At 45.1% G+C, this 23,965-nt stretch overlaps 1 protein-coding gene across 1 annotated transcript in view; it reads left to right on the top strand.

The window, feature by feature from the left end:
* Window positions 1-2,041: 2,041 nt before the first annotated feature.
* LOC126221430 (glucose dehydrogenase [FAD, quinone]-like) overlaps window positions 2,042-23,965 on the top strand; it is a 36,298-nt gene continuing 14,374 nt past the window's right edge. The window contains exons 1-2 of the mRNA XM_049942178.1: window positions 2,042-2,149; window positions 13,644-13,975. Of these exons, the coding sequence (XP_049798135.1) occupies window positions 13,646-13,975 (330 nt within the window). The 5' untranslated portion in view covers window positions 2,042-2,149; window positions 13,644-13,645. The remainder of the gene's footprint in view (window positions 2,150-13,643; window positions 13,976-23,965) is intronic.

Here is a 23,965-nt window from a genome sequence, read left to right on the forward strand (position 1 = left end):
TAACGTAAAAGATCCCCCTTTGCCTGATACTCTTGAATGTCTGCGACATAGCGTTGTTGAAGCTGTGAATTTGATAGCGAGAGTCAAGTTGCCTCATGCCTGGCAGGAAACGAGACACTGCTGTAATATTTGTAGTGTAACACATGGTGATCACATTGAATGCATAAAAATTTGAACCTTTCTCTTTCCAGGAATGTTGGAACTGAGTTTCTATCTTTTGTAGTTTCTAGGGAGTAAATGTTTGAAATCTGTTCCTTCTTTTTGTTTGTGGAAGAGAATGAAGAAATAGAACTAGGTAGACTTAAATAAGGTGGCTTTGTAAGAATACGTATGCAAAAATGTCGACTTTACATCGTAATGGATGTGGGAACGCACCATGTGATGATTTGCAATTATAAATAAGTCAGCTTTTTGTTAAAAGGAATGGTTTTAATTTATTTAATGAATTATCGTTTTCTGGACAGCCAGTCCCAGCTTCATATGCATCTTGAAATAAACATATAATCGACATCAGGTAATATTTTTCCTGGATGACAGCTGGCTGTCATCACCGAGCAACAAACGAGCTAGACCCGCGTCCTCATCGCGACTCAAAGTGACGTCGAGAGCAGACTGCTGTCTTTCAGTAGTGTATGTACATGCAGCAAGCTGGTAGTTATTTTCAGTGCAATTCCTGAAATCAACTGTGCGCCATCTCGAACATATACACCATCCGATCAAATTATCGGGACATCCCAATGTAATGCGGAATTTGCTACTAGATATCACTAGATGCAGACGCTTCAGATGAAATTAGTAGGTTTGCGTTGTGTTGTCGTGGAGAAGCAGTAACAGGAGAATGGGTCGTAGTGACTTAGAACGTGGAGTGGTCATTGTAACAGATCCATCATGACATTTCAACCCTTCTAAACCTGACCAAGTCGACTATTGGTGATGCGATTTCAAAATGCAAAGGAATAAACAGAACTGTTCCAGGGCCAAGGAGGCTCCCTCTACTGGCAGAGAGTTGCAAAAAATTGCACGAAATAAGTGGAAGGAATCACTCGTGAGTTCCGAAGTGTTACCAGCGGTCCAGCTACCAAAGTGGATGGGCGTAGGGAGTTAAAAGGACTGGGGTACAATGGTCGATCAGTTCCTCATAAGCCACGCATCTTTGTAGACAATGGTAAGCGATGTCAATGCTAAGCGACGCTTGACATGATGTAAACAGTGTGGAGTGGATAACTGGAAACTAAAGATTTGGAGTGATGAATTGCTCTATACCCTGTGGCAGTCTGACGGAACGGTTTGGGTTTGGCGAATACGTGGAGAATGTACCTGCCATCATGCGTAGTATCAACAGTGAAATACAGGCGGAGGTGGTGTTACGGTGTGGGGGTGATTGTCAAGATTAAGGTGTGATCTCCCTATTGAGCTTATGGAAACGCTAAATGCGAAAGAACATGAACAGAATACAGAAATAGTTCGGAGACGGTGGCTGTAACAGCATGAGAATGCACCCTGTCATAGAGCACCGGCTGTGAGGCAGTCAGCTGTGGAGAATAACATTCCTGAAATGGACTGGAGTTCCCAGAGTCCCGAACTGCAAGTAAGGGAACATACTCGAATTCGCTCCAGATCCCAGCGTCTGCCATGTCTACCTTCTACAGTTTCGTATCTTGAGGAAGAATGGGCTGTCATTCCCCCACAGACTTTCAGACACATTATTGAAAATATCTCCAGCATAGTTCAAGCCATCATGAAGAAGAGGGTGGACACACACCATAATAATACCCACTACTAAGGTGTCTGGATACTTTAGATCAGGTAGTGTACATCGGACGACGCAGACAGCAAGCACCTGCAGACACACTGTACTCGTGTGCTCAGAGTTCTATACTGAGATAGTACAGAGATCACTGCACACTACACACGTGCATCCGACGCTCAGCTATAAAGGTTTGTCGATAGGCGGTATCGCAGACTGGGGGTCGCAGTGGTCAAGGATAGGGACGGCACGACTGGTGTGGGCTTCTCTGATAGCCGTAACGTGGATGGCGCCTCCTGCCGGAGGGAGAGCGCAGGTCCATCCAGTCTGCAGGCAGCGCCGGCAACTACTGCAAACACACTGCTCACTGCTCACTGCTCACCAGCCTCTGGACACTCCAAGGTAAGGGCGCTGGCTGGCTAACCGCGTCTAGCTGAGGCTGCGTGCAGACCGGTCTGCGAAACTAGTCGTGCGTCGTGCGCTCTGAGACAGGAGCAAAACTCAGATCAGGTAATTATTTTCATAGCAAGGGCATCGCAGGAGGCGACTGGGAAGAAGAGGTGTTCCATAGCTTTATTGGTTTACTGCACGGGCCGCGGCTTACGAGGGCTTCGCCCACCCGAGGAGAGGTATCACTCATCGTCCACAGCACCAGTGAATGACATCCTTCGTTTCTTTCCGCATTCTAGGAGCAATGTTTTTTTCTACGATACGCTGCTCAGTACTCCCTTTTGGAGTGTTTCAGTAAATAAGAACTGTTAGAAATAGCAAAAATAAACGTGTTAAATGCTGCACCCAAAATTCAGTCGCGTAGTTGTTATAAACATACTACCAGGAAAAAAGCACGTGCCTTAAGCTCGCGACGTCGGAGAAAAGGGGTGGACAAAAGATTTGGAAACATTGCGAACACAGCACAGTACCATGCCTAACACGGTTAAAAGGGAGTTTAAAGGGAGTTAGAAAAAAAATTTGCAATTCTCGGAATAAAATGATGTATATATTACTTATAAACTCTCATGGGAAATATTTTACTTTATTTTTTAAAATATAATCTACACCGGTTGAAAGTGTTAAAATTTTTCCGTGCATTACTTCAAGATCTAATAAAATCGGTAATTTTTATATAGAAGGCTGTGGATTGCTGTGTTATATAGGTCATGTCCAGAAGAGGATGGGCACCACGTTGAGGAAGTTGAAACAAAGTTTGAGAGACAAGAAACTTTCTGATGGTAAAACCATAAGAGGCAAGCTGACAGACAAAATGATTGATGAACTACAGCAGTATTATGGGATGGCCATTAGAAATAATACTGAGGATTTGTTGAAAATGAAGCAGGCAGTAAGGGCTACCTTCTTCCACAGACTGTCAACTCATGAAAAACCAGTGCACCACCATCCTGGACCTGATTCATGGTGCAAATAACGCAGTGCCCAGTACTCAAACAGTTCATACAGCCATAAACATTCCTTCCCAGTTGCAGTCATGGATATCATAAGACCTATTTACAGAGACCTGGTTCAAATGGCTCTGAGCCCTATGGGACTTAACATCTGAGCTCATCAGTCCCCTAGAACTTAGAACTAATTAATCCTAACTAACCTAAGGACGACACACACATCCATGCCCGAGTCACGATTCGAACCTGCGACCGTAGCGGTCGCGCGGTTCCAAATCGAAGCGCCTAGAACCGCTCGGCCACTCCGGCCGGCTAGAGACCTGGCAAATCCTGAATTACTGAAGAAGTGTCTACACAGTTAGACTCAAAATCCCAGTGAGTCGTTCAATAATCTTACCAAAAAATGTTTTTGTCGGAATAAACACACTAAAGTGGGGGGCCAGTGAAGCAGTTACTACTTTTAAAGATTACAACATTGGCAGGGCGAAATTGCATCAGAGAACTTGAACGGATGGACTAGATTCACATTGATAAAGCAGAGTATGCAACACAATGGGCCACTTAGGAGTCCAGAACGAAGAAAAACTTGGAAAAGATGTAGAGGATGATATACAGTATGGTACAGGGTACTTCTGGGTACTAAAAATAAAAAATTAAACATCTATTAAGTGAGTTACAGTCTTTTGAAACTTAAGAAGCCGTTTCTGAAAATATACATTTTATGTTGCATTTTTCTCTAAATCTGAGTATTCACATTTTAAGGGAGTAATAACATACATATCCTGAGTCTACTAAACTAAAAGAAGAACATAATGTTATGTATTATTAAAATTATTTAGAATAACGTACAAAAAAGTACACAAAATTTTAACCATCTAATTAAAAAATTGTATTCCCGAAAACAGTGGCTGAAATGTAATTATTGTAGTTCAGTAGACTCAGAGCATACAGTTTAAAGTCCTGTAAAAGTTTCATGACAGTGGCTACAGTGGTTCCTGAAATACAGGGAAGCCTAGTCACTGAATTTAACATTATCGGGGTAGGGCGTTCCAACTCCCCTTAAGAAAACTGCTGGCATTCGAAACAGCTTTCTGATGTCTCGGAATGGATAAATACAGGTCCTGTATGATTACAGGTGAATCTTATACCAGTCATCCTGCAAAATAGTGGCAATTTTGGGTAACGATGATGGAAGTGGATAGTGATCACGCACTCTTCTCTCCAAAATAGATCACAAATCCTCAACAATGTTGAGATCTGATAACTGTGATGGCAGGGGAGATGCGACCATTTATCCTCGTGCTCATAAAACCAGTTCTGGGCGACGCGATTTGTGTGAACAGGGGACCTGTTGTCGTGGAACGCAGCATCGCCATTTGGGAACAAACATTGTACCAAGGGACGGACCTGATCAAGCAAAATGATCATACATTCTTGGCAATAATGTGAGCTTGCAGAATAAACATGGGGCTCATGGAATGCCAAGATATACACTCCTGGAAATTGAAATAAGAACACCGTGAATTCATTGTCCCAGGAAGGGGAAACTTTATTGACACATTCCTGGGGTCAGATACATCACATGATCACACTGACAGAACCACACGCACATAGACACAGGCAACAGAGCATGCACAATGTCGGCACTAGTACAGTGTATATCCACCTTTCGCAGCAATGCAGGCTGCTATTCTCCCATGGAGACGATCGTAGAGATGCTGGATGTAGTCCTGTGGAACGGCTTGCCATGCCATTTCCACCTGGCGCCTCAGTTGGACCAGCCTTCGTGCTGGACGTGCAGACCGCGTGAGACGACGCTTCATCCAGTCCCAAACATGCTCAATGGGGGACAGATCCGGAGATCTTGCTGGCCAGGGTAGTTGACTTACACCTTCTAGAGCACGTTGGGTGGCACGGGATACATGCGGACGTGCATTGTCCTGTTGGAACAGCACGTTCCCTTGCCGGTCTAGGAATGGTAGAACGATGGGTTCGATGACGGTTTGGATGTACCGTGCACTATTCAGTGTCCCCTCGACGATCACCAGTGGTGTACGGCCAGTGTAGGAGATCGCTCCCCACACCATGATGCCGGGTGTTGGCCCTGTGTGCCTCGGTCGTATGCAGTCCTGATTGTGGCGCTCACCTGCACGGCGCCAAACACGCATACGACCATCATTGGCACCAAGGCAGAAGCGACTCTCATCGCTGAAGACGACACGTCTCCATTCGTCCCTCCATTCACGCCTGTCGCGACACCACTGGAGGCGGGCTGCACGATGTTGGGGCGTGAGCGGAAGACGGCCTAACGGTGTGCGGGACCGTAGCCCAGCTTCATGGAGACGGTTGCGAATGGTCCTCGCCGATACCCCAGGAGCAACAGTGTCCCTAATTTGCTGGGAAGTGGCGGTGCGGTCCCCTACGGCACTGCGTAGGATCCTACGGTCTTGGCGTGCATCCGTGCGTCGCTGCGGTCCGGTCCCAGGTCGACGGGCACGTGCACCTTCCGCCGACCACTGGCGACAACATCGATGTACTGTGGAGACCTCACGCCCCACGTGTTGAGCAATTCGGCGGTACGTCCACCCGGCCTCCCGCATGCCCACTATACGCCCTCGCTCAAAGTCCGTCAACTGCACATACGGTTCACGTCCACGCTGTCGCGGCATGCTACCAGTGTTAAAGACTGCGATGGAGCTCCGTATGCCACGGCAAACTGGCTGACACTGACGGCGGCGGTGCACAAATGCTGCGCAGCTAGCGCCATTCGACGGCCAACACCGCGGTTCCTGGTGTGTCCGCTGTGCCGTGCGTATGATCATTGCTTGTACAGCCCTCTCGCAGTGTCCGGAGCAAGTATGGTGGGTCTGACACACCGGTGTCAATGTGTTCTTTTTTCCATTTCCAGGAGTGTATATAGCTACAACTTTTTCCAACTCTTACAGCGAATGGCTCGGCAACCAGTCTTGCAACCATGACTGTTTGTATCTTCACACGTAATGGCTGCCCAAATCGTCATGGAACCTCAGCCACGTTTCATTCTTGGGACGAAAACTCGGCCAGAAGTTGAAAACAGTGTGAAACAAGACTCACCCCACCAAATGACATTCTTCTGTTGCTCCATAAACCAAAACTCCGTCCGAACAGGCCTTGATGGCTCAACGGTACCGACCGGCCTCCGTGTCATCCTCAACCCATAGGTGTCACTGGATGCGGATATGGAGTGGCATGTAGTCAGTACACCGCTCCCCCAGCCATATGTCAGTTTACGAGACCGGAGCCGCTACTTCTCAATCAAGTAGCTCCACAGTTTGCCTCACAAGGGCTGAGTGCACCTCGCTTGCCAACAGCGCTCGGCAGACTGGATGGTCACCCATCCAAGTGCTAGCCCAGCCCGGCAGCGCTTAACTTCGATGAACTGACGGGAAACGGTTGCTCTACTGCTCCATAATCCTGCTTTATGGCTTCGACACCGTGTTTTCCTGTTACGGGCATGTTAGTAGTGGTACCGAGTGAGGTGGCGTCGCGGTTAGCACACTGGAGTCGCATTCGGGAAGATGACGGTTCAAATCCTTCTCCGGCCATCCTGATTTAGGTTTTCCGCGATTTCCGTAAATCGCTTCTGGCAAATGCCTGGATGGTTCCTTTGAAAGGGTACGCCCGGTTTCCTTCCCCATCCTTCCATAATCCGAGCTGGAGCTCCATATATAATGACCTCATTGTCGACGGGACGTTAAACACTAATCTCCTCCTCCTCCTCCTTGAGTAGTGGTTTCGGAATTCCAGGTTACCCTGAAATTCTCTGCTTATGGAGCTCCCTTCGTGTTGATTTGGTGCTGACAGAATTCCCAAGCGCTACATTCAGTCCTGCGCTGACTTTTGCAGCAGCCACCGTCTTATAGTTCGTCACAATTCCCTTCGACGGCCGTCCATCACGATCACTCAAGAAACAGTTTCGTCCACGTTGTGACTTAGGGTATGATGTTTTATCGCGTTCTCTGTATGCGGTAGAAAACTCCGATATACTGTCTCTGGAAACAGCAAACACTTCGGCTACCTTGTTCACAGAAGCACTCACCATTCGAGCACCAATAACGCTCCCACGTTCGAATGCACTTAGCTCCACATAATGCACTCACAGCTATACAGAACACCTCTCTGACCACAACAGACATTTGCAACGTATTAAGGACATTGCACAGGTACCTGTTGTGAATAATACAACAGCGCAACCGACTGCTTGTCTAGTATTTGTATCTATGTTAAAGCATGAATTTCTCGTTACATATTTTTGTCCAACCCCTGGACACTTCTAATGTTTCTGAAAGACAGTTTAGAGGCCCAGCCCGGCAATCGTCTGACGACCACCGCCATAAACATCCCCACCGGGTTGCCAAAGCTCTTTGTCAACCACTCGTCCTCAGTACACGATATAAATGCTCACTTGTACTGTAAAATAAGTTAAACAACCAGTTTATGATGCCAGAAATCCATTTCCAAGATTCCTACAGCAACATAAAATCTACTGTTACCGAAATTAAACTGAAAACTCTACAAGAAAACTACTTACCTAATCCAGCCGGTAGAATGCTTGCAACAAGTGGTAAGAGACTGCTGTAGTGAGAACCACTATTGTTGCTGTTATAGCCTTCAGTCCAGAGACTGGTTTGATGCAGCTCTCCATGCTACTCTATCCTGTGCAAGCTTCTTTATCTCCCAGTACCTACTGCAACCTACATCCTTCTGAATCTGTTTAGTGTATTCATCTCTTGGTCTCCCTCTACGATTTTTACCTTCCACGCTGCCCTCCAATACTAAATTGGTGATCCTGTGATGCCTCAGAATATGCCCTACCAACCGATTCCTTCTTCTAGTCGTGCCACAAATTTCTCTTCTCTCCAGTTCTATTCAATACATCCTCATTAGTTATGTGATCTACCCATTTAATCTTTAGCGTTCTTCTGTAGCACCACATTTCGAAAGCTTCTATTCTCTTCTTGTCTAAACTACTTATCGTCCAAGTTTCACTTCCATACATGGCTACACTCCATACAAATACTTTCAGAAACGACTTTCTGACACTTAAATCTATACTCGATGTTAACAAATTTCTCTTCTTCAGAAATGCTTTCCTTGCCATTGCCAGTCTACATTTTATATCATCTCTACTTGGACCATCATCAGTTATTTTGCTCCCCAAATAGCAAAACTCATTTACTACTTTAAGCATCTCAATCCCTAATCTAATTCCCGCAGCATCACCTAATTTAACTCGACTACATTCCATTATCCTCGTTTTGCTTTTGTTGATGTTCATCTTATATCCTCCTTTCAAGACACTGTCCATTCCGTTCAGCTGCTTTTTTAAGTCCTTTGCTGTCTCTGACAGAATTACAATGTCATCGGCGAACCTCAAAGTTTTTATTTCTTCTCCATGGATTTTAATTCCTACTCCAAATTTTTCTTTTGTTTCCTTTACTGCTTGCTCAATATACAGACTGAATAACATCTGGGATAGGCTACAACATTGTCTCACTCCCTTTCCAACCACTGCTTCCCTTTCACGTCCCTCGACTCTCATAACTGCCATCTGGTTTCTGCACAAATTGTAAATAGCCTTTCGGTCCCTGTATTTTACCCCTGCCACCTTCAGAATTTGAAAGAGAGTATTGCAGTCAACATTGTCAAAAGCTTTCTCTAAGTCTACAAATGCTAGTAACGTAGGTTTGCCTTTTCTTAATCTATTTTCTAAGATATGTCGTAGGGTCAGTATTGCCTCACGTGTTCCAACATTTCTACGGGATCCAAACTGATCTTCTCTGAGGTGGGCTTCTACCAGTTTTTCCATTCGTCTGTAAAGAATTCATGTTAGTATTTTGCAGCGGCGGCTTATTAAACTGATAGTTTGGTAATTTTCACATCTGTCAACACCTGCTTTCTTTGGGATTGGAATTATTATATTCTTCCTAAAGTCTGAGGTTATTTCGCCTGTCTCATACATCTTGCCCACTGGATGATTAGACCTTAATTCAGTGTAGGCCACAGGCGGAATGCCAAATGAGCAACGACCAAGGTGCAAAGCGATGAATACGTCTCCATTGTTGTTACTGTGCAACACCTCCGCTCTACAAGCCGTTCAAGTATACCGGGTGGTAACGGAGGGCCTGTAAACGAGAGGGATGCGGCTGGATGTGTACAGCAGTAGGTACATATCGCAGGATTTTATTTGATTACCTTGCGTTTTCTAAAACCGATGTTCGTCTCGTAGAGCAACATACACGGTCTTGGTTCCGTTTATGAAGTGATGGCTGAAACTCATCTGTCTACATTCCAGAAAAAAACATGTAAATTCATTTTAAAGGGCGTCATTAATTTATACAGCGGTATAATTCTTGCCACAACACTGTTCAAAGTACAATCACGAACCATTACACAACATTCCACATACTGACTGCTTCGTAAGTCACTGACGGAAACCCATTAATTATAATGTCGAGCACAGTTCCATATCACTGAATCAATATTAACGATCAATAATAACTATTCTTGGCAGTCAAGAGGCCTCTGCTTCAGATTAATAATCGTGACCCGTGACCTCAAAGACGTTTATCGTAAGCGGTAGTGGAGTATCTGTCTCGTGCTTTTTGACCAGTCATCGGGCCAGAAAAGCAGAACTATCACATTAGGTCATTTTACGATAAGCCACTGAGAAGTGGATTGTCACGCTTTAGTCAGCGATCAAGACGCAATAACGACCCAATGAGCTAGCCACAGTCTTGCTTGAAAAGTATTGCACAACATTAGGTTTTGCCCTGAGCCAATTTTCAATAAACATTACAACTAGCTACTGCGAATACGGCTAAAACTACATCGACATATATTGATGGTACATAACCCAGCTAACAAAATGGACTGTTTATTATGCTTTTGTAATAAGACATACATTTTACTGCTGTTAAATAAGATACGTGCGCATACTTCAGACCTTAAAAAATTAGTAAAACTTAGAAAAATTCTAGACTGAGGGACTGGAAGAATTGAGCTTAAGGTTATTTGATTAGAAAAGAAAAAAAAGAAGGAAGTTACAATAGAATATGTAAGATCCTACGACTAGTGCTATTCCAGATACATTAGTGCACTTCTAGCAACTCGCTCTTATGTGGCGTACTCATAGTGATTGACTGACTGTAGGAAACCTTGTCCGAAATAAAGGGGAGTCACTCCCTTAAGTCTGTCTACTATGATATTCTATTGTAAAGTCATGGTAGTGTGCTGTTTATGTAGTTAATATATTTCATTTTTGTCTGATTTCACTTTAACTTGGCTGTTGTATACGTAGCCGTGAGTTCTGCATCTACGACCTAGATGATAAATGCTTTGTTTGCCGGCTGTTAGCAGTCTGTCTATTGGTTATTAATATGATGGTGCGTGATCTATTTCTGCTACAATGTGTCTCTCATTAATTATGAATTGTTATTGTTAGAGTCTGTACTTTCGGCTGATACTCCCACGAGCCGATCTCTCTCATATGTACTTTCTTGTTTCTACATATTCGTCATATAGTCAATCAGATGAACCGTCAGCAGCTCTGTTTAGGCTTTGCCTATTGCTGGGGGTGTCTTAAGGATTCGTAGACGTCTTTTGTGACATTTGTTTTTCAGGAAAGCGCTCATTATTTAAGTATATGCTCAAGTGTACCCGGTTGCACACACGAACACTCCACACTCTGACCGAGGTCCACTCGGTGATGATGCACAGTGTATGGACCCTGTCCGGTCAAAAAAATGAACCATGCCACGATTGAGGTCTGCATAGAACATGTTCAACCGAATGTCGGAGGAAAAGGAGCATGCTCTACGTTGCCACGAACTAACTCGCCGCTGTTTCACACGCAAGTTGTCCGTTAAATCTTCCTCCGTAATTTCCATTACTTTTCCCAGTCTGCCCAATCTTCAGTCAGTCTGCTCATCACAGCTCCCTGGTGGATTGCTAGGTCGATAGGGTATGTTATGAGTACTAGCATAGTGCTCCTGCTGACACGATGTGAGCCTCTGATAATGTCAGCAGACAACGGCTCTGATCGTTGTGAGGCAGAGTCCGCCTGCCCATGTCCTTTCCGCGAGGAATACCAATGATTCACGCAAGGCCCAGTTATATATTTGTGTAGCACGAAGTGAAAATCTATAAGGGATTGTGCTGATGCGTGCGAGTTAGTGTAAAAAATTTCTGCTCTATCATTTGCTTGAAAAGCGTCAGTCCAATCTGTATCCCTAACTATTTGGTTACGCCTTATTTAGGAATGTTTCCATCGTACAGTTTTATAATCGGGTCTCCCTGCAGTTTTGCTTTTAGAAATATGCAGACTGTTTTGTCTGGGGCCACGGTGAGGGTGTTTCTCAGGCACCAATACCACCGACTTTGTTTTCTGGTTCGCTGACACCTCATTCAACTGATCACCAGCGTATGCGACAATCCCATCAGTGTTATGTCCTCATCCGTTTCAGTTAGGTGGCACGATTGAAAGATCCAAAAAGTTCGGCCCTCAGACTGAACCCTGCGGGCATCCGTTACTGATTCTCTTGATCATTTTCAGTTTTGGCTCCCATCATTCAACTACTCTTATAATTGAAGCTACGTCATGGGAACTGTGATCTCTGTTGTTATAAGCATACGACTACAAACACCGTCATTTATTAACGACTACCCCTTTCAATATGTAGTGTAGTGAGTTAGTTTCACGTCACTGATGACGAACTGTACTTTGCGGCGCCATGCTTGACGATGATCCACAGCGCATATTGAAACCGGTAGCCGTTAATGAAAGAAGTTGTGATCGAGAGGGTATTTGTTTATTCATCAACTACTCTATAGTTATAGTACCGTAGTCTAGAAGACTGTTGTACAGATTCGGTGGTACCCACAAATCGCTAACATCTCGAGCCACCAGAGGCTGTCAGATGTCCTTAGGATGTTTGCGTACTTGAGTTTGACATTCTGTGATAATTCTAGTTTCCTATTAATTGCATAATCAATCGACTTATTTTTTTACGTTACACGACCTTGTGATTGCCAGCCTGTTCTCAGTTACAAAGAAGCTGCTCCTGGATTAGCCAAGGTGTCGACCAGGCGAACTGACTTGTATGACTTCAAATTGGCCCGCTGTTTGTCCGATTTCTCGATGATCACTTCGTTTGCTAACTTCCAGGCTGCGGTACTCTTCCCAGTCTTAGGTCTTCATTTATTACATCCGTTAAACACGGGATAATCTGTGGCGCAACTCGTTTAAATGTGTCGGAGCGAATGATGTCTGGGCGTGGAGCTTTTCCCATTTTAAATTTTACTATGTCTTACGCCGCTTCTTTTTGTGCGAAGGACCAAGTGACATTCTTCGTCGTGTGTTCTGCTCCATCAGAACTCTTGAACTAGTGTGATTTGGATCACCTGTGTTGTGTTGGCATCAGAGAGTAACAACTAAAGTATATATTCCGCTGTACTTCTCCATCTTTACTTGTTTTGTTAATGTTATGGAAACTGTGTTGTATTGGTTTCCCACGTTTTCTTTCATCTGTATTGTAGAATACTCAGTATTGTAGAATACTCAGTATAATGTCGTTTATCGAAACTGAACTACACTTCTCGAACAATCACTATATACACACAAAAACAAATAACTTGTAGACGACCATTCATCAAGAGCGTCGGTGAGGTCCGTCGGAGCTGGTCCTAGCTTGGCGAGGAACTGGCTGTACTGCTGCTGCGCTGGCCTTACAAAACCGGCGGAGGTCGGCGGTGTACTCCAACTTTCCCTGTATCTGTGAGGCGACCTCTGCAGAAAAAGGTTTGCATTAGTCTCTAGCAAGTTCTGTTTGTTTTGAAGAATTGTTTTCCTCTTGGTTGAGCCTGCAAGTGCTTGTGTATGTTATTTGGTACACAGGGGTGCCTTGACTGTAGTCTGCCTGGCAGAGACCATCTATGGCAGACGTAACATATAGTGTTGTGTTTTTGATTTCATTGCTTACTACCTATTTCGTCAGACCAGTTTTTTCCTGTTATTTCTGTTTATCTGGACATATCTGCATGAGAATGCTTTCTGACTCAGCTATGGGATTTTATACGTATTTTTCATCTATTGCTCGCTGATATTTTGTTTCAGACCTGTTTCGAGCAGTTTTATTCCTTATGCATGCAGCTCAGTGTCAGGGAGATATAGCAGTCTATTTTCGTTGGATGTAATTTGTAGCTGTGTTCAGTGTTTGTTTAACTTCTAAAGCTGAAATGTTTCTTCTTTGGAGTTTTTCATTTTTTTATATCAGTGTATATGTATGACTTTCAACACTGCTAAGAAACTGGGAGAAAACAGCGCAAACGACATAGGTGGCAGGAGGTCAGCAGCGTGTAGTCACCTGGCCTGATCGTGGAGTTGGTTGACTTTACTGGTCTTACCTGTTCACAGCAGCTGGTACAAATTGAGAAACTGTTCAATGGTCCTGCGTGTGCAGCTATGGACCCGGCAGCCGCTTCCCAGTGGGCGGCGCAGACTGCCAGCATATGCCCCGTGGGCGGCGCCGCCGGCGCGCTGTTTGTGCAGCTGCTGGCCACGCTGGTGAGGGCGCAGTGCCTGCTGTCGGAGCGCAGCGCCTACCCGCCGGACACGGCGCTCCCGCTGCCGGAGTACGACTTCGTGGTGGTCGGCGCCGGGTCCGCTGGCTCCGCGGTGGCCGCCCGCCTCACGGAGAACCCCGAGTGGAAGGTGCTGCTGCTCGAGGCGGGGGGTGACCCGCCGCCCACCTCTGACATTCCCAGCTTCTACCCTCTGCTGGCGAAGACTGAGGTGCGTATCACCTGAGCAGCACCAGCTATTTTGCATAAACACAGAGGTTCCGAATGACTGCACCCAACAATGTATTGGGTTGTTGCATAAGTTGGTAACATTTTCCATCAAAATATGGTTCAATTGGCTTTGAGCACTATGGGACTTAACATCTGAGGTCATCAGTCCCCTAGAACTTAGAATTACTTAAACCTAACTAACCTAAGGACATCACACACATCCATGCCCGAGGCACAATTTGAAACTGCGACCGTAGCGGTCGCGCGGTTCCAGACTAAAGCGCCTAGATCCGCTTGGCCACAACGGACGACCCATCAGTTTTAATACACTACTGGCTATTAAAATTCCCACACCACGAAGATGACGTGCTACAGACGCGAAATTTAACCGACAGGAAGAAGATGCTGTGATATGCAAATGATTAGCTTTTCAGAGCATTCACACAAGGTTGGCGCCGGTGGCGACACCTACAACGTGCTGACATGAGGAAAGTTTCCAATCGATTTCTCATACACAAACACCAGTTGACCGGCGTTGCCTGGTGAAACGTTGTTGTGATGCCTCGTGTAAGGAGGAGAAATGCGTACCATCACGTTTCCGACTTTGAGAAACGTCGGATTGTAGCCTATCGCGACTGCGGATTATCGTATCGCGACATTGCTGCTCGCGTTGGTCGAGATCCAATGACTGTTAGCAGAATATGGGATCGGTGGGTTCAGGAGGGTAATACGAAACGCCGTGCTGGATCCCAACGACCTTGTATCACTAGCAGTCGAGATGACAGGCATCTTATCCGCATGGCTGTAACGGATCGTGCAGCCACGTCTCGATCCCTGATGGGGACGTTTGCAAGACAACAACCATCTGCACGAACAGTTCGACGACTTTTGCAGCAGCACGGACTAGCAGCTCGGAGACCATGGCTGCAGTTACCCTTGACGTTGCATCACAGACAGGAGCGCCTGCGATGGTGTACTCAACGATGAACCTAGGTGCACGAATGGCAAAACATCATTTTTTCGGATGAATCCAGCTTCTGTTTACAGCATCGTGATGGTCGCATCCGTGCTTGGCGACATCGGGGTGAACGCACATTGGAAGCGTGTATTCGTCATCTCCATACTGGCGTATCACCCGGCGTGATGGTATGGGGTGCCATTGGTTACACGTCTCGGTCATCTCTTGTTCGCATTGACGGCACTTTGAACAGTGGACGTTACATTTCAGATGTGTTACGACCCGTGCCACTACCCTTCATTCGATCCCTGCGAAAACCTACATTTCATCAGTATAATGCACGACCGCATGTTGCAGGTCCTGTACGGGTCTTTCCGGATACAGAAAATGTTCGACTGCTGCCCTGGCCAGCACATTCTCCAGATTTCTCACCAATTGAAAACGTCTGGTCAATGGTGGCCGAGCAACTGGCTCGTCACAATACGGCAGTCACTACTCTTTATGAACTGTGGTATCGTGTCGAAGCTGCATGGGCGGCTGTACCTGTACACGCCATCGAAGCTCTGTCTGACTCAATGGCCAGGCGTATCAAGACCGTTACTACGGCCAGAGGTGGTTGTTCTGGGTACTGATTTCTCAGGATCTATGCTCCCAAATTGCGTGAAAATGTAATCACATGTCAGTTCTAGTATAATATATTTGTCCAATGAATACCCATTTATCATCTGCATTTCTTCTTGGTGTATCAATTTTAATGGGCAGTAGTCTAAATACAACAGATACACATAAAAGAGACTTTAGTTATCAACAATTTATTCTCATTCATTATTTACAAGAGTCTGACAACGCAGAGGTAAATCTTCGACTCCGCGACTGTAGAAATCACGTGGTTTTGAGGCGAAGAACTCGTCGAGCCATGTTCGGAGCGCATTTTCACCCAAAAAGGAAGGTCCTTGAAGGCTGTCCGACAGAGAGAGGAAAAGGTGAATATCTGAGGGCGCAAGATCATTATTATTATTATTATTATTATTATTATTTTTTTTTTGACAGTGTAGCAGACTGCGGCCGAGCGCTATCGTGGAGATGCATCACCTCACGCAGCCTTCCTGATCGTTATTCTTGGACTGCGTGCGGAACACATCTAAACTGTTGACAGTAAATGACAGCAGTGATGGTTATACCTCGTGGAAGCTATTCGTAGTACACTACAGCGTCGCTGTTCGACCAGATGCATGACATTATCTTTTCCTGATTCGCGGAAGTCTTCATAGAGGGAGTTGCTGCTTTGGTTGGGATCAACCAATCCTTTCTTTTTCTTATCTTAGCATAAAGACACGATTTCTTGTCACCGGTAACGATACAGGATATGACTGGTCAGCGTTGTTCACGATCCAGCTGATGACGAACAAGCAGAGGTGCACATATAGCCACCCGGTGATTTTTGTGATTTTGACGTAGAGTATGCGGTACCCATACTCCCGATTTTTGAACCTTCCTCATTGCACGCAAATGTCGCACGATGGTGGAATGGTCACACTCCATCATATTTGCCATTTCTCGATACATTGATGTCGGTCATTGTGAATTAATGCGTTTAAACGATCTTCATCAAACCCCGATGGTTGAACGTGGAGAGACACTAATGTTAAAACGATCCTTCCTAAAAACGAGAAAAACATTTTCTCGCGGTGGTCTGTCCTGTGGCGTTATCCTCACATACGGACCAAATTTCTGCCTCCGCTGCTGTCACCCCTTTAGTGAATTCAAACAGAAGAATATATCGGAAATGTTCCGATTTCTCCACTTGGCACTGCATTTTCTAGTGTCCACAGCTCCACTCACTATTTTCAAATGACAAAATAGCAACACATAAACTCAAATACACTACTGGCTATTAAAATTGCTACACCAAGAGGAAATGCAGATGATAAACGGGTATTCATTGGACAAATATATTATACTAGAACTGTCATGTGATCACATTTTCACGCAATTTGGGTGCATAGATCCTGAGAAATCAGTACCCAGAACAACCATCTCTGGCCGTACTAACGTACCTGATTCACCTGGCCATTGAGTCAAACAGAGCGTGGATAGCGTGTACAGGTACAGATGCCCATGCAACTTCAACACGATACCACAGTTCATCAAGAGTAGTGACTGCCGTATTGTGACGAGCCAGTTGCTCGGCCACCATTGACCAGACGTTTTCAGTTAGTGAGAGATCTGGAGAATGTGCTGGCCAGGGCAGCAGTCGAACATTTTCTGTATCCAGAAAGGCCCGTACAAGACGTGCAACATGCGGTCGTGTATTATCCTGCTGAAATGTAGGGTTTTGCAGGGTTGGAATGAAGGCTAGAGCCACAGGTCGTAACACATCTGAAATGTAACGTCCACTGTTCAAAGTGCCGTCAGTGCGAATAAGAGGTGACCGAGACGTGTAACCAATGGCACCCCATATCATCATGCCGGGTGTTACGCCAGTATGGAGATGACGAATACACGCTTCCAATGTGCGTTCACCGCGATGTCGCCAAACAAGGATGCCACCATCATGATGCTGTAAACAGAAGCTGGATTCATCCGAAAAAATGACGTTTTGCCATTCGTGCACCCAGGTTCGTCGTCGAGCACACCATCGCAGGCGCTCCTGTCTGTGATGCAGCGTCAAGGGTAACCGCAGGCATGGTCCCAGAGCTGATACTCCATGCTGCTCCAAACGTCGTCGAACTGTTCGGGCAGATGGTTGTTGTCTTGCAAACGTCCCCATCTGTTGACTCAGGGATCGAGACGTGGCTGCACGATCCGTTACAGCCATGCGGATAAGATGCCTGTCATCTCGACTGCTAGTGATACGAGGCCGTTGGGATCCAGCACGGCGTTTCGTATTACCCTCCTGAACCCACCGATTCCATATTCTGCTAACAGTCATTGGATCTCGATCAACGCGAGCAGCAATGTCGCGATACGATAATCCGCAATCGCGATAGGCTACAATCCTACCTTTATCAAAGTCGGAAACGTGATGGTACGCATTTCTCCTCCGTACACGAGGCATCACAACAACGGTTCACCAAGCAACGCCGGTCAGCTGCTGTTTGTGTATGAGAAATCGGTTGGTAATGTTCCTCATGTCAGCACGTTGTAGGTGTCGCCACCGGCGCCAACCTTGTGTGAATGCTCTGAAAAGCTAATCATTTGCATATCACAGCATCTTCTTCCTGTCGGTTAAATTTCGCGTCTGTAGCACGTCATCTTCGTGGTGTAGCAATTTCAATGGCCAGTAGTGTAGCAACAGTGAACTTCAAATGAAGAAGACAGTCGATAAATAAACCCACAACAACTGGAATAGGAAATGCAAAACAAAAATGCTACGACGTTACACACCAACCTAATACTTCAGTAACTGACTCCCTGATTTCATGTGCACGACGGTGGCCAAGCTGCATTCCGCACCTCCTGACTCAGGTTGCGTCTTGGAGGGCAGGCTCTGAGTCTTACCTTTCAAGTCCTTCAATAACTGAGGACCGGAAATGGAAATTGTTCGAAGTCCCTTTCTCTCACAGAACGCGTTTTCAGTGCTATTATGTTCTCTGTACTCTGTTGCGTCTTGCTAGACTTGTTCCACGTGTCGAATCATGGACGAAATGTTTCAAACATTCATTACTAGATGGGGCCTGGTGCTTATACTAAGCGGTGCTTCCCAATGGAGTTCCAAGTACCATACATCAATGACTCCTACATTTAGTCTGGAACGATTTAAAGAGAAAACACACAAGTTTTTGGTAGTAGGGGCACCATTTTGGGTTGTGACAGAAATGTTGCAATTGTAGAGTAACGAACAAAAGCAAGCGAAGTCTTTGTTGCGCAAGGTTTACACAAGATTCTTGAGTCAACTGAAACTGTGAACCCTTTATCTGTTCTTCCAATGCATATATACTACTGGCCATTAAAATTGCTACACCAAGAAGAAATGCAGATGTTAAACGGGTATTCATTGGACAAATATATTAGAACTCACATATGATTACATTTTCACGCAATTTGGGTGCATAGATCCTGAGAAATCAGCACCCAGGGCAACCACCTCTGGCCGTAATAACGGCCTTGATACGCCTGGCCATTGAGTCAAACAGAGCTTGGATGGCGTGTACAGGTACAGCCGCCCATGCAGCTTCAACACGATACCACATTCATCAAGACTAGTGACTGGCGTATTGTGACGAACCAGTTGCTCGGCCACCATTGACCAGACGTTTTCAATTGGTGTGAGATCTGGAGAATGTGCTGGCCAGGGCAGCAGTCAAACATTGTCCGTATCCAGAAAGGCCCGTACAGGACCTGCAACATGCGGTCGTGCATTATCCTGCCCAAATTCAGGGTTTCGCAGGGATCGAATGAAGGGTAGAGCCACGGGTCGTAACACGTCTGAAATGTAACGTCCACTGTTCAAAGTGCCGTCAGTGCGAACAAGAGATGACCGAGACGTGTAACCAATGGCACCCCTTACCATCACGCCGGGTGATACGCCAGTATGGCGATGACGAATACACGCTTCCAATGTGCGTTCACCGCGATGTCGCCAAACACGGACGCGACCATCATGATGCTGTAAACAGAAGCTGGATTCATCCGAAAAAATGATATTTTGCCATTCGTGCACCCAGGTTTGTCGTTGAGTACACCATCGCAGCGTCAAGGGCAACGTCAAGGGTAACTGCAGCCATGGTCTCCGAGCTGCTAGTCCGTGCTGCTGCAATCGTCGTCGAACTGTTCGTGCAGATGGTTGTTGTCTTGCAAAACGTCCCCATTTCTTGACTCAGGGATCGAGACGTGGCTGCACGATCCGTTACAGCCATGCGGATAAGATGCCTGTCATCTCGACTGCTAGTGATACGAGGCCGTTGGGATCCAGCACGGCGTTTCGCATTACCATCCTGAACCCACCGATTCCATATTCAGCTAACAGTCATTGGATCTCGACCAACGCTAGCAGCAATGTCGCGATACGATAATCCGCAATCGCGATAGGCTACAATCCGACCTTTATCAAAGTCGGAAATGTGATGGATATATTTCTCCTACTTACACGAGGCATAACAACAACGTTTCAACAGGCGACGCCGGTCAACTGCTGTTTGTGTATGAGAAATCGGTTGGAAACTTTCCTCATGACATCACGTTGTAGGTGTCGCCACCGGCGCCAACCTTGTGTGAATGCTCTGAAAAGCTAATCACAGCATCTTCTTCCTGTCGGTCAAATTTCGCGTCTTTAGCACGTTATCTTCGTGGTTAGCCATTTTAATGGCCAGTAGTGTAACTAACGACTTCGATTTTGAAGATAGTGCCAATTTTTTTTTTCAATGTAGGCGTGCAAGATGTCAGAACACAGCATGAGCGAATTGTCTCGTACTCATCCGTCTCGAACCACTTTTAAAAATTCTTACTCTGGAACAGAAAACTCGAAAAATTTCCACGAAAGTCCATAGCGGATGTGAGCCATGCCCACTTCATCTGAAAGGGCAGCGATGCTAACCTGTTGCAGTCAGAAAGTCGCGTTGACGATGTTGCCATTTCTTCGTCAACAGCATAGGGATTTTTACGGTATTCATTGCAACATCTGATGAATGTCTTGTGTAAGAAAAAGAATTCAGTACTGAGACATATTTTTTTTTGAATTCAATTTTGTTGCTCTCTTACAGTGAAGTGGAAAGACTTATTATTGTTCGAGTATCTACATAATCTTTTAATTCCCATCGTAATACAGGAATTTAAAAAAAAATAATATATTTGTTTAAAGCAGACATATTCTGATTGAAACTGTCGATACGATTAACGTATCAGTCGTAGATACTTAACAAAATTAAAGAAACTTCGCAGTCAACAAACTGTCAATCAAACGTCTCGCATTATTTACATATACCGCCAATGAGAGACAGTCTAACAACTGTTGCGCCTTGTTCGACAGAAAGCCTATGACCGTGAGGTACTTGGTTAAAACGTAAGTTTATCTTCTAACAATTAACATCTCAACTATTACCATATTGCTCAAATGAAGTGAATATGTATTTAAGAACTTCCGCTCTTCACATACATGGCCGAGCGGATCTAGGCGCTACAGTCTGGAACCGCGCGACCGCTACGGTCGCATGTTCGAATCCTGCCTCGGGCGTGGATGTGTGTGATGTCCTTAGGTTAGTTAGGTTTAAGTAGTTCTAAGTTCTAGGGGACTCAGATGTTAAGTCCCATAGTGTTCAGAGCCATATCTTCACATACAAATTGCTTGTTATGAGCTCACAAATACTAAAGCTAATTCTAATTTGTTTGCCTAATACGAAACTCCGCGCGATGTTCGCTTTTTAATAAACACAGCTCATTCATTTGTCACAGTCCACGTACGCTTTTCCCTTTCTTGACGAATAAAATAACGTATAACTTACGAACCGTCACACTTTTCTTTCACTTTCTCCGCGCACACACCTTTAATTTAAGAGTCCAATAAATAACGTCCTTCAAACGAGATGTAATTACAATCTGCCACAGAACAGCTCACGGACATCCTTGGCTCCTTCCCAAATGTTGAATCTCCCGTACGCAATCTTTCTTTCACCTTCTGTCTTATACTCTCTGGACATCTTTCCGTAGTCTATAAGTAATTTCTACGTACACAGTATTTCAGGGAATAGTTCTTCGTCCCACACTAACACAATGCCCGCTCCATCCATAACACCCTTCATAACGTCGTCAGTTTCTCAGAATAGTTCCAGTTCAATTCCTTCTCGTTACAGTTCTTCCTTCGATCCCCATCACCTTGCGTCACATTCTAAGCATTAATTCTTCAAATGAAGTTACTTCTTCTTTACAACATTACATGACCGTCCCCACATCAATGGACTTCCTTCATCCTCAACTGTGTCTAATCTCGTACGTCGATTACAAAACACTGGTATTTATTTCTATCGAACGGGCATAATATTGACTATAGATATCTTAAAATTTACATCGCATAAATATACAAGAAAAGAATACATTTACAAATAATTATTCAAATAACAATATTAATTCACTAACACTTTGTTTTGTACATACAAAGATCTAAATAAATATGCAATAAATATACACTGGAAAGGCAGTTAACAAACAGAGAATATCGCCAAATTAACCCATACGTAAAACGAAAATCTCCATCTCATCATAGCTACGTTTCATGTATGCTTTTCTTTGTCACAATAGACCAAATATTTATGGTACCCCATTCTCCTGACGGCGATATAGTGATCTGTTACTTTGCTATTATAACAAGTTCAATATATTTTGTGTTGTTGAAGCCTTCTGCGACACTCTTTCCAACGGCACAGAAAAAGTAATGGATTCCATAAAATAAGTGAGTGTCGTAATTCGAGAGCTATAAACGTTAAGGTTACTTGCGTACGTCAGACAGTTTGCCACCCTGTTCGGTATAACTCAGCGAAATCCGCGCCTCCATATATTTACTCGCTCTGAGTATATTTTTGGCGAATGGCTCACCCTGTAGAGTGGTGGTCGTCCCACGTTTTTGTTCGATAGCCGATACTGACGCTCTGGAGCGGCACCGCGGGCCGCATGTGTACCGATATTATTATCAATTAGTAGCCTACCTAAATTAGTGTGTTACGAGCCACCAATACACTAGCTACAGTAAGGGTGCGATAGGCCGCCGGTCCCCGAGTACTGATCGTCAAAAGTCGGCACCATTGCAAAAATATTATTAATGTCGACTGTTCTTTGTTTCAGATTGCCGCCACACTCAGCAACCCAAAAATTGTGACATAATCGCCTGGCGAAATTTTATTGTCTGTGTGAGCAGATTAACTGTTTCACTACCTTGGAACACTTTTCAGAGATTCACCTATAGCCAGCCCTGTAACAAATATCTCATATATTTTCTTTTTCTGAAATTACTAAAATTGCTCTGGAAAACTAAGGTATTCCCAAATGTAAAAACATCGTTGAAGGTATAGCATGGTCATGTGCTCGGGAACAAGTATTCTATTGAAATTTAAAAGCAACGCAGTAGAGAAAATCTTGTCAGTACTGTCACAGAATTTTCCTACTACACACAAATAACAAATGAAATCAAATTAAGTAAAAGTACTATCGAAAACCAGTTAAAATTTAAATACATATTCAAACAGATTTCGGGATTGAAGCCGCTCGTCGTAAACTTCACTCCAGTAATTCAAGTGGACACCTGCCAGTCATCTTCAGGTGAGCCATTGAAGACTGACGGAGCGTTTTTCTTTATTGGATCTCGTTCCCGCCGCCCCAGAGGGGGGCGGGGGGGGGTGAGGGGCTGGCAGCAGCACAATACGCCGCTCTGCAGCCTACAGAAAAGGTGAAAAACAGAATCAGGAGATATCATAATAACAAAAACAGGCGATAAAACGGCGACTGTTAAAAACGGAAACATGGCGAAAGAGTTGCGAAGAAAATATAAAAACAAAGGGTCGGCGATGCTGATGAAAACACTTAGTGAATAGACATGCACAATTACAAAAACACGGCGACAGTCTGGTTTCTGTTCACAACAGTTAAAAACACACCTAGCGACTTTATGGTGACTGTTTGCAACGCTTAAAAAGGGAGACGCATAACACTGCACTATAGAGTATGAAGGCATAGGACAGATGAGGATGGGGAGGGAGGGGGGAGGAGAGTAAAAGCAAGAAAAATGGGGGGGGCAATGGTGGGAGAGGGCAGAGAAAAACGGGGGAAGCAGGGCGGACATGAGAAAGGTGTGGGGAAGGCAGTGGAGGGGAAAGAAAAAGGGACTCTGGGGGAGAGAATGGAGTCAAGGAGTGGGTAGGTGGAGAAAAAACAGGATGGAAATGGGGGGGGGGGAGTGGGAGCCCGGGAAAAGGACAGAAAGAGGGAGGGGGAGGTGAGGATCGTAGTTGATAGGAGGGACTGATGGAGGGGGCGAGGGCATCATCCAGGAGGGGAAGTTGATGGAAGCCACCCCAGGAAAGGAGACGGACGATGTGGAGGTGGAGG

This window comes from Schistocerca nitens, chromosome 1 (assembly GCF_023898315.1).
Source record: "Schistocerca nitens isolate TAMUIC-IGC-003100 chromosome 1, iqSchNite1.1, whole genome shotgun sequence".
Taxonomy (NCBI): Eukaryota; Metazoa; Arthropoda; class Insecta; order Orthoptera; family Acrididae; genus Schistocerca; species Schistocerca nitens.